Source organism: Chiloscyllium punctatum, chromosome 23, assembly GCF_047496795.1.
Source record: "Chiloscyllium punctatum isolate Juve2018m chromosome 23, sChiPun1.3, whole genome shotgun sequence".
Classification (NCBI taxonomy): domain Eukaryota; kingdom Metazoa; phylum Chordata; class Chondrichthyes; order Orectolobiformes; family Hemiscylliidae; genus Chiloscyllium; species Chiloscyllium punctatum.
The window spans coordinates 52,204,767-52,216,831 of record NC_092761.1 but is presented as its reverse complement, the minus strand read 5'-3'; the positions used below and the strand labels follow the sequence as shown (position 1 = coordinate 52,216,831).

General features: G+C 43.7%; 1 protein-coding gene across 6 annotated transcripts in view; it reads right to left on the bottom strand.

Annotated features, from left to right (window-relative positions):
* Positions 1 to 12,065, bottom strand: part of prdm10 (PR domain containing 10) — a 208,064-nt gene that overhangs the window by 98,235 nt on the left and 97,764 nt on the right. For all 6 annotated transcript variants that reach the window (XM_072592994.1, XM_072592996.1, XM_072592991.1 and 3 more), the window contains exon 10: positions 9,519 to 9,636. In XM_072592994.1, coding sequence (XP_072449095.1) covers positions 9,519 to 9,636 — 118 coding nt within the window. The remainder of the gene's footprint in view (positions 1 to 9,518; positions 9,637 to 12,065) is intronic.

Below are 12,065 nucleotides of genomic sequence, written 5' to 3'. Positions count from 1 at the left end.
ATGCCAAAGGGAGCAGTTCCTGGACAAAATCCAGTCTTTAGCAAATAAGTGGCAAGTAATATTTGCACCACACAAGTAAAAGTCATTGAGAAGAGAGTGAATATGACAAACTCCCGTATCTTTAAAAAAACATTGCTATCTTTGAATACCTAGCATCAACATCGAAAGTGTTATCATTGACCAAAAACAAACTGGATCAGCCAAATTTCTTTTTAATTCACTCATGAGATGTAGACATCACAAGCTGGGCCAGCACTTATTGCCTGTCCCTGGTTGCCCTTAAGTAAGTAGTGGTGAGCTGCACCTTGGACTGCTGTAAGTAGACCCAGAATGCTGTTAGGGAGGAAGACAGAGAATAAAGAACAGGACAGCACAGGAAAAGGCCCTTTGGCCCTCCAAGCCTGCACTGATAGTTTTAGTATGAAAGTGCAAAATGTGTCTTCACTGACAGGATCCATATCCCTCTATTCCCTTCCTATTCATGTATTCATCCATGTGCTTCTTCAATGCTGGTGTGTGTCTGCTTCCACCACTTCCTTTGGCAGCGCAGTCAGGCACTCACCACCCTTAATGTGAATTATAAACACACAAAGGGATTGAACAAATGTGCGTCCATCAAACATTTATTGAAACAGCGACAAGCATGGCTTCCAGGAAATCCAGGATTTTGACACTTAAGGAACAGCAGTATAGTTCCAATTCAGGAGGATGTAGCGAACCTGCTAGTGATGATGTTCTCATGTGTTGTGTCATTGGCAGACTGATTGCCAGGATCGATTAATAATTCTTCTATTGTGTCATACAACTACAGAATAGCAGGGAGAAAGTGAGGACTGCAGATGCTGGAGATCAGAGCTTAAAAATGTGTTGCTGGAAAAGCGCAGCAGGTCAGGCAGCATCAAAGGGACAGAAGAATCGACGTTTCGGGCATAAGCCTTCCTACAGAATAGCACTAAATGAAATATATGGATCATGACCATATGCTCTCTAAGAACTTCTGTGATTGCGATGGGGTTTGGTACAAGTTAGGTATTGCTACCACTGGACCTACTGACATAATTGAGAAACCTCGATTATTCAGCACTTGATTGTCCGAATTTTGGATTATCTGGCAAGATCGCAATGTCTTGATGCCTGGCTATCTTACGTTATCCGACATTCGATGAACTGAATGAAATTCTCTACATCCATGTCTTTCGAATAATCAAGCTTCCTCTGTATTAGTAAAGTTGCATATGAAGGATATGAATGGATGAGAGATAGTTCATTTAAGTTCATGTTAGTGAAATGCAGGCCATATCAGGCTATGATTGAAGAAATGGCAACATGAATATCTTGGAAATTATATCTCAAATAAATTTTAAATTGAGATCTAGAGAATAACTGTTCAAGTGTTCCTTAGAAAAGTGGTTCAGAAAATTGAAGTGGACGGCATAGAGGTGGCAAAGATTCTTGCAGGATTAAAAGTGAGAGTGATCAAAACAAATAGCATTAACTGCTTCGGAATTCACAAAAGAGACAGGATATAACGTATTTATGAATGTAAAATAGATCCAGGAAGACACACACAAAAGGAGAGACAAACACAGAGGGAGAACATAGAACAGTACAGCACAGTACAGGTCCTTCGGCCCTTGATGTTGTGCCGGCCTTTTATCCCACTCTAAGATCAGACTAACCAACATACCCTTCATTGTACTATCTTCCATGTGCCTATCCAAGAGTTGCTTAAATGTCCCTAATGTATCTGACTCTACTACCACTGCTAGCAGTGCATTCCATGCACCCACCACTCTGTGTAAAGAACCTACCTCTGACATCTCCCCTAAACCTTCCTCCAATCATCCTAAAATTCTGCCCCCTCATGATAGCCATTTCTGCCCTGGGACGAAGTCTTTGACTATCCACTCTATCTATGTCTCTCATCAGCTTGTATGCCTCTATCAAGTCACCGCGCATTCTTCTTTACTCCAATGTGAAAAGCCTTAGCTCCCTCAACCTTTCTTCATAAGACATTCTCTCCAGTGCAGGCAGCATCCCGGTAAATCTCTTCTGCACACTGTCTAAAAAGCTTCCACATCCTTCCTATAATGAAGCAATCAGAACTGAACACAACCAGGGTTTTATAGAGCTGCAGCATAACCTTGACGCTCTTAAACTCAATCCCCCTGCAAATGAAAGCCAACACACCATACACATTCTTGACAATCCTATAAACTTGGGTGGCGACTTTTGAGGGACATATGGACATAGACCCTGAGATCTATGGCACGGTGGCACAGTGGTTAGCACTGCTGCCTCACAGCGCCAGAGACCCGGGTTCAATTCCCGCCTCAGACGACTGACTGTGTGGAGTTTGCACATTCTCCCCGTGTCTGCGTGGGTTTCCTCCGGGTGCTCCGGTTTCCTCCCACACTCCAAAGGGGCATGGGAACCCAGACTGTAGCTTTAGGGTGCAGGACCTGGAGTGTAGGGAGGTTAGGAATATGGCATCAATCTTAAAGGAGGGTGCCTGTAAACAGAAGAGTGGCTTGAAGTGTGTATACTTTAATGCCAGAAGTATACGAAATAAGGTAGGTGAACTTGCAGCGTGGGTTGGTACCTGGGACTTCGATGTTGTGGCTATTACGGAGACATGGCTAGATCAGGGACAGGATTGGCTGTTGCAGGTTCCAGGGTTTAAATGTTTTAGTAGGGTCAGAGGTGGGGGTAAAAGAGGGGGGGGTGTGGCTTTGCTTGTCAAAGATAGTATTACAGCGGTGGAAAGGAAGATGGACGAAGATTTGCCATCTGAGGTAGTTTGGGTTGAGGTTAGGAATAGGAGAGGTGAGGTCACCCTGTTAGGAGTCTTTTACAGGCCTCCTAATAGTCCTAGAATCGTTGAAGAAAGGATTGTGAAGATGATTCAGGAGAAGAGTGACAGTAATAGGGTGATTGTTATGGGAGACTTTAACTTTCCTGATATTGATTGGGAAAGCTATAGCTCAAGTTCGTTAGATGGGTCAGTGTTTGTGCAATGTGTGCAGGAGAGTTTCCTGACACAATATGTAGATAAGCCAACAAGAGGTGAGGCCATACTGGATTTGGTTCTGGGTAACGAACCAGGCCAGGTATTAGAACTAGAGGTAGGTGAGCACTTTGGGGACAGTGACCACAATTCGGTGATTTTTACTCTCGTGATGGAGAGGGATAAGTGTGTACTCCAGGGCAAGAGTTATAGCTGGGGGCAGGGAAAGTATGACGCGTTGAGGCATGACTTAGGATGTGTGGATTGGAAAAGTAGATTCCAAGGCAAGAGCGTAATTGATATGTGGAACTTGTTCAAGGAGCAACTATTGAGTGTCCTTGATAAGTACGTACCTATCAGGCAGGGAGGAAAGGGTCGTGTGAGGGAGCCGTGGTTTAATAAGGAATTGGAATCCCTTGTTAAATGGAAGAGGGCGGCCTTTGTAAAGATGAGGCGTGAAGGTTCAACAGGGGCGATTGAGAGTTATAAGGTAGCCCGGAAGGACCTGAAGAGAGAGCTAAGAGCAGCAAGGAGGGGACATGAAAGGTCCTTAGTTGGTAGGATTAGGGAAAACCCTAAGGCTTTCTATAGGTATGTTAGGAATAAAAGAATGACTAGGGTAGGAATAGGTCCAATCAAGGATAGTAATGGGACGTTGCGTGTGGAGGCTGAAGAGATTGGGGAGGCACTGAATGAATACTTTTCGTCAGTATTCACTCAGGAACAGGACATTGTTGTCAATATGAATACTGAGGCACGAATAAGTAGAATGGATGGCTTTGAGATATGTAGAGAAGAGGTGTTAGAAATTCTGGCAAGGGTGAAAATAGATAAGTCCCCTGGGCCTGATGGCATTTATCCTAGGATTCTCTGGGAAGCAAGGGAGGAGATTGCAGAGCCATTGGTCTTGATTTTTGTGTCCTCTTTGTCTACAGGAGTAGTGCCGGAGGACTGGAGGCTAGCAAACGTGGTTCCCTTGTTCAAGAAGGGGAGTAGGGATAATCCTAGTAACTATAGGCCAGTGAGTCTCACTTCTGTTGTGGGCAAAGTCTTAGAGAGAATTGTAAGGGATAGGATTTATGCACATCTGGATAAGAATAATGTGATCAAGGATAGTCAGCATGGTTTTGTGAAGGGCAGGTCGTGCCTCACAAACCTTATTGAATTCTTTGAGAAGGTGACTAAGGAGGTAGATGAGGGGAAAGCGGTAGATGTGGTATATATGGATTTTAGTAAGGCGTTTGATAAGGTCCCCCATGGTAGGCTACTGCAGAAAATACAGAGATATGGCATTGAGGGTGAGTTGGAGGCTTGGATTAGGAATTGGCTGGCTGGAAGAAGACAGAGGGTAGTAGTTGATGGCAAAGGTTCATCTTGGAGTGCCGTCACTAGCGGTGTTCCGCAAGGATCTGTTTTGGGACCATTGCTGTTTGTCATTTTTATAAATGACCTGGAGGAAGGGTTAGAAGGTTGGGTGAGCAAGTTTGCGGATGATACGAAAGTCGGAGGAGTTGTAGACAGTGAGGAAGGATGTGGCAGGTTACAGCGGGATATAGAGAAGCTGCAGAGCTGGGCAGAAAGGTGGCAAATGGAGTTCAATGTAGCTAAGTGTGAGGTGATTCACTTTGGTAAGAGTAATAAAAAGATGGAGTACTGGGCTAATGGTCGGATACTTGGTAGTGTGGAAGAGCAGAGGGATCTTGGTGTCCATGTACACAGATCTCTGAAAGTTGCCACCCAGGTAAATAGTGCGGTGAAGAAGGCATATGGCGTACTGGCTTTTATTGGTAGAGGAATTGAGTTCCGGAGTCCTGAGGTCATGCTGCAGTTGTATAAGACTCTGGTGTGGCCGCATCTGGAATATTGTGTGCAGTTTTGGTCGCCATACTATAGGAAGGATGTGGAGGCACTGGAACGGGTGCAGAGGAAGTTTACCAGGATGTTGCCTGGTATGGTAGGAAGATCCTATGAGGAAAGGCTGAGGCACTTGGGGTTGTTTTCATTGGAGAAAAGAAGGTTTAGGGGTGACTTGATAGAGGTGTACAAGATGATTAGGGGGCTAGATAGGGTTGACAGTGAGAACCTTTTTCCACGTATGGAGTCAGCTATTACAAGGGGGCATAGCTTTAAATTAAGGGGGGGTAGATATAGGACTGATGTTAGGGGTAGGTTCTTCACTCAGTGAGTCGTAAGTTCATGGAATGCCCTGCCAGTAGCAGTAGTGGACTCTCCCTCTTTATGGGTATTTAAGCGGGCATTGGATAGGTATATGGAGGATAGTGGGTGAGTGTAGGTTAGGTGGGCTTTGATCGGCGCAACATCGAGGGCCGAAGGGCCTGTACTGCGCTGTAATGTTCTATGTTCTATGTTCTATGTGCAGGTCAGGTGAATTGGCCATGCTAAATTGCCTGTAGTGTTAGGTAAGGTGTAGATGTAGGGATATGGGTGGGTTGCGCTTCAGCGGGTGCGGTGTGGACTTGTTGGGCCGAAGGGCCTGTTTCCACACTGTAAGTAATCTAATCTAATCTAATCTCTAATCCCGCTGTTCCTCCACACTACCAAGAATCACAACTTTAACCCTGTAATCTGCATTCAAATTAAACCTTCTAAAATGAATCGCTTTACACTTTTCCAGTTGAACTCAGTCAGCCACTTATCAGCCCAGCTCTGCATCCTGTCAATGTCTCGTCGCAACCTTCAACAGCCCTCCACGTTAACCACCACTCCACCAACCTTCGTGTCATCGACAAATTTACTAATCCACCCTTCCACTTCCTTATCCAAGTAATTTATAAAAATCACAAAGAGAAGAGGTCCTAGAACCGATCCCTGTGGACCACGACTGGTCACCGAGCTCCAGGCTGAATACTTTCCATCTACCACCACCCTCTGTCTTCTTTGGGCCAGTCAATTCTGTAGCCAGACAGACACATTTCTATGTATCCCAAGCTGCCTTACTTTTACCTTGCTAAAATCCATGTACAGAGGAATCTCGATTATCCGAACATCAATTATCTGAATTTAGGATTATCTGAACAAGGTTGCAAGGTCCTGATGTTTGGCTAAACTGTGTTATCTGGCATTTGATTATCTGAATAAAATACTCCCTGCCCATGTCAATCGGATAACTGAGGTTCCTCTGTTCACCACATCCACTGCTCTACCTTCATCAATGTGTTTTGGCACATGCTCAAAGAATTCAAAAAGGTTTGTGAGACATGACCTGCCTCTCACAAAGCCATGCTGACTATCTCTATTCAAACTATGGTTTTCCAAGTAATCATGAATCCTATCTCTCAGAATCCTCTCTAATACTTTACCTACCATGGACATGAGACTGGCTGATCTGTAATTCCCAGGATAATCCCTATTTCCTTTCTTGAACAAGTGAATAACAATTTCAAAACTCCAATATTCTGGCATTACTCCAATGGACAGTGAGGATGCAAAGTTCATCGCCAAAGGTGCAGCAATCTCTTCCCTCAATTCCTGTAGTAACCTTGGGTATATCCCAGCTGGCCCAGGGGATTTTCAAAATTTTCAGCACACCCTCCTTCTTGACATCAACCTGTTTGAGCATGGCAGTCTGTTTCATGCTGTCCTCAGAAACATCATGGCCCCTCTCAGCACTGAATATTGAAGCAATGTACTCATTAGGGACCTCCCCTACCTCCTCTGACTCCAGGTGCAAGTTCCCTCCATTATCTCTGACTGACCATACCCTCACTCTGGCCAACCTCTTGTTCCTCACCTAAATACAGAATCACTTAGGATTTTCCTTAATCTTACCTGCTGAAGCCTTTTCATGCTACCTTCTCGCTCTCCGAAGTCCATTCTTCAGTTCCTTCCTGCCTACCTTGTAACCCTCAAGAGCCCTGTCTGATCCTTGCCTCCTCAAACCTCCTTTTCCTCTTGACTAGATATTCCACATTCCTGGTCATCCAAGGTTCTTCCAACTTATCATCCCTTCCTTGCCATAGGGGGACAAACCTGTCCAACACTATCAACAAGGGCTTCCTAAACAACCATAATTCAGTTACGTTTAGTTTAGTGATGGAAGGGGATAGGTACATGCTACAGGGCAAGAATTATAGATGGGAGAAGAGCAATTATAATGCAATTAGGCAAGACTTAAGATGCGTAGAATGGGGTAGCAAAATGCAGAGGGTAAGGACAATCGAAATGTGGATCTGGTTTAAGGGACAGATATTGCGTGTCCTTGATAGGTACGTCCCTGTCAGGCAGGAAGCAAGTGAAAAGATAAGGGAACCATGGTTTACTAAAGAAACTGTATCTCTTGTTAAGCAGAGGAGGGAGGCTTATGTGACATTGAGACGAGATGGGTTAGGTGAGGCGATGGAGAGTTACAGATTAGCAAGGAAGGATTTAAAGAAAGAGAGTTAAGAAGAGCAAGGAGAGGACATGAGCAATCTTTAGCAGGTAGAATAAAGGAGAACCCTAAAGCTTTCTATAGGTACGTGAGGAATAAAAGGATGACTAGGGTAGGAATCGGGCCAATCAAAGACAGAATTGGGAAGTTGCGTGCGGAACCTGTGGAGATGAGAGAAGTGCTAAACAAATATGTCTCATCTGGTTTCATTCAGGAAAAGGAGAATATTGTAGAGGAGAAGACGGAGATATGTGCTATTAGACTTGTAAGTCTAATTGGCCATGCTAAATTACCCATAGTGTTAGGTGAAGGGGTAAATGTAGGGGAATGGGTCTGGGTGGGTTGCTCTTTGGAGGGTCGGTGTGGACTTGTTGTGCCAAAGGGCCTGTTTCCACACTGTAAGTAAGTAATCTAATATTCAGGCTAGAGTCCAGTTACTCGTGGTGTGCCACAAGGATCTGTTTTGGGACCACTGCTGTGAGTCATTTTTATAAATGACGTGGACACAGGCATAGGTGGATCGGTTAGTAAGTGGGTGGTGTTGTGGACAGTATGGAAGAATGTTGCAGGTTGCAGGGGGACTTGGATAAACTGTAGAATTGGGCTGATAGGTGGCAAATGGAGTTCAATGTGAGGTGATTCACTTTGGGAAGAATAACAGGAAGGCAGATCACTGGGTCAATGGAAAAATTCTTGGTAGTGTGGATGTGCAGAGGGATCTTGGAGTCCATGTACATAGATCACTAAAAGTTGCCACCCAGGTTGGTGGTGCTGTTAAGAAGGCATACGATGTGTTAGGCTTTACTGGTCGAGGGATTGAGTTCTGGGGCCGTGATGTCATGCTGTAACTATACAAAACGTTAGTGCAGCCGCACTTGAAATATTGTGTACAGTTCTGGTCACCCCATTACAGGAAGGATGTGGAAGTATTGGAAAAGGTGCAGAGGAGATTTACTAAGATGTTGCCTGGTCTGGAGGGAAAGTCTTATGAGGAAAGGCTGAGAGATTTGGGTCTGTTCTCATTGAAGAGAAGAAGGCTAAGAGGGGATTTGATGGAGACATACAAGGTGATCAAAGGATTATGATTTGGAGATGCCAGTGTTGGATTGGGATGTACAAAGTTAAAAATCATACAACACTAGGTTATAGTCCAACAGGTTTAATTGGAAATCTTTTTCCTAGGATGATGATGTCAGCTTGTATGAGGGGGCATAGCTACAAATTGAGGGGTGATAGATTTAAGACAGGTGTCAGAGGCAGGTCCTTTACTCAGAGAGTGGTAAGGGCATGGAATGCCCTGCCTGCCAATGTAATTAACTCAGCCACACTGGCGGCATTTAAACAATCCCTGCATAAGTACATTGCTGATGATGGGATAATGTAGGGAGAGGCTTAGGTTAGTTCACAGGTTGGCACAACATCAAGGGCCGATGGGCAAGTTCTATGCGCTAACCTCCACATTTCTGTCATGCATTTCCCAGAGAACATCTGTTCCCAGTTTACGTACCCCAGTTCATGCCTAAGAGCATTATAATTCCCCCTACCCCAATTAAATACTTCCCAATGCTATCCGGTCCTATCCCTTTCCATGAGTAATATAAAGGTCAGGAAGTTGTGATCATGATCACCAAAATGCTCTCAGAGATCTGATACGTGGTTCGTTGCCAAGCACTAAATCCAATATTGCCTCCCCTCTAGTCGGCCTATCTACACATTGAGTCAGGAACCTTTCCTAGACACCTGACAAAAACTGTTCCATCCAAGCTATTTAAACTAAGGAGGTTCCAATCAATATTAGGGAAGTTGAAGTCACCCATTACAACAATCCTGTTACTTCTGCACCTTTCCATAATCTGCCTCCCAATCTGCTCCTCTATGTCCCTGTTGCTATTGAGGGCTCTGTAGAAAACTCCCAATAAAGTGACTGCTCCTTTCCTGTTTCTGACTTCCACCCATACTGGCTCTGGAGACAAATGCTCCTTGATGATCTCCCTTTCTGTAGCTGTGATACGATCCCTGATTAACAATGCCACTCGTCCACTTCTCTTGCCTCTCCCCTCTCCCCCTATTCCTACTGGGATGCATAAGATCTGAGGATTCCATATGCATTCATGGATGTACCTGCTGAAGAAATCCAACTTCTCATCATGCATGTTGAGATGTTGCTGGAGCTGTTCAGAGCTGGTGAAGCGACGGTTACACTCATAGCAAGGCCAGTTCTTTTCCTGGTCTCTCAGAACTGAGGAAGAAACAAACTTAGAAACTGTCAATCTGTCCACAAGAAAACTGCATTCATATTCTGCTTGACTATGGTGACTAATTCTCATTTTTCAGGAAGGGAGATCACTTCACTGGGCATTGTATTAAATTTTAAAATAAGCTGTTGTCTTAAAAAACATGAACTCAGGTTAAAACTGACACAAGAAGAAATGTCGGAATGAAATACTTTTGTTGAACGGACAAAATCTCTCACTGGAAATAACCTGAAGGCTTTCTGCACACTTGCTTTCATCAGTCAGAGCACTGAGCATAGGAGTTGGGAAGTCTTGTTACAACCGAAGAAAACATTGGTGAGGTCACATTTGGAGTACTGCGGGCACTTCTGGTTGTGTTGTTAAGAAGGCATACGATGTGTTAGGCTTTATTAGTCGAGGGATTGAGTTCTGGGGCCATGATATCATGCTGTAACTATACAAAATGTTAGTGCAGCCGCACTTGGAAATATTGTGTACAGTACAGGAAGGATGTGGAAGTATTGGAAAAGGTGCAGAGGAGATTTACGAAGATGTTGCCTGGTCTGGAGGGAAAATCTTATGAGAAAGGATATTATTGAACTAGAATGAATACAGAAAAGATTTACTACGATGCTACCTGGTCTGGAAGATTTTGAGTTATAAGAAGAGGTTGGATAGGCTGGGAATTTTCCCCTGAAGCGTAGGAGACCAAGGGATGACCTTTTAGAGATCTATAAAATCATGAGGGGCATAAGTAAGGTAGATAGCCAACAGCTTTTTCCTGTGGTAGAGGAATGAAAACTAGAGGGCAGAGGGTTTAAGATGAGAGGGGAGATACCAAAGGTCCAGAGGGGCACACAGAGGATGGTGAGTGTCTGGGACAGGCTGCCAGAGGTAGTGGTGAAATTGAGTACAACTTCATCATTTAAGAAACATTTAATCAGGTACACGAATGGGATAGGTATGGAAGGATATGGACCAAACATAGGCAAAAGGGACTACTTTAGTTGTGAAAACTAGGTGGCATGGGCAGGTTGAGTTGAAGGGCCTATTTCCATGCTCTAAACCTCTACTACTCTAGTAAGGAATAAATTAGACCAGTGACTGTTAGAGATCAGCACAGAATCTGGGTCAGTGTTGTCTGCTTGAGTTGAGAGGATTTAACATAACATATGGTTCTGAGGAAGTGTCACTGGAGTCGAAATGTTAACTCGGATTTCTCTTCACAGATGCTGCCAGACTTGCTGAACTTTTCTAGAAACTTCAGTTTTTGTTTCTGGTTTACAACATCCACAATTTTTTCATTTTTTTATTGAGTGGGTTTAAGTAAATCAGAACTCCTGGTGTCCATAAATCTTGAACATTTCTTGAAGAGCAACAAATAGCAGAGTATGACCGCTGTCAGATCTCTCTCTAATTTCAGATTTGAGAATCTACTGAACCAAGTCGTTCAACTTCATCTAAACAATTATTACACTCTGTGCTGCATCAAGAATGCATAGATAGTTTGTAAAAGCTTGGGATGCAACTTGGAGAGCAGGTAATTAGAAGTTGAATCTCAAAATTCGAGCCAGAAAGTGGGAAGGAAGTTGGTGCCTTTCAGAGATATTGCCAGGATCTAGTCCCCCAGAATTAGAATTATCTGAGACAGCAAGACCATTTTGAACAGATACTAATTGTAAAGTTTTGAAAGTTCTAAGCTCTATTGTTGAAGCAAGAGTCTTGTATTATTGATAATAATTAAAAATCTGTTATGAAACTTTGCTCCTTTTTGCTCAGAATTTCTTTTTTCAAGTTTTACTGAAGTCAACAACACGAACATCGGTTTCATGGCTGGAATCAACAATGATCGGACTCACCACGTGGAAAGCATTCCTAAGGATCTTCAAATCACATGCATTTGTCAAGAATCTTAGTCACAAACCTCTGTGAACAGCATGTAACCTCCAAATAAGTGGCAGAGAGCGTAGGCAGCAAGAGACAGTCATTGCTGTGAAGTCATTGATACACTGGTCACAATATAAGCTCTTCTTATGTGGGGAAACCCAAAAGTCCAAATATTTGCCCGTGGTGTTAACAGAGGAATGGCTTTAGAAGAGAATCCTGCTTTTTCTTAGCTATCTTTCAATTATTTTTAGGGTCTCCTGTTGCTTCTGGCAACGTCTCAGTCTGTCCATAAAAGAATACCTTTTCCATCAGTGGTTGCAGGTTGGGATCAATGCCAGATATAACCATGCAGCTCCATATAAAATACCAAAGATACCTTGGACTTCAGAGCAAGATTGTACGAGTTGTCCTCCTCTGCAAGTTGCATATATTACTGTAAACTCAGGTTGTAAGTTTGCTCGCTGAGCCGGAAGGTTTGTTTTCAGATATTTCGTTCCCATGCTAGGTAACATCATCAGTGAGCCTCTGGTGAAGCGCTGGTGTTATG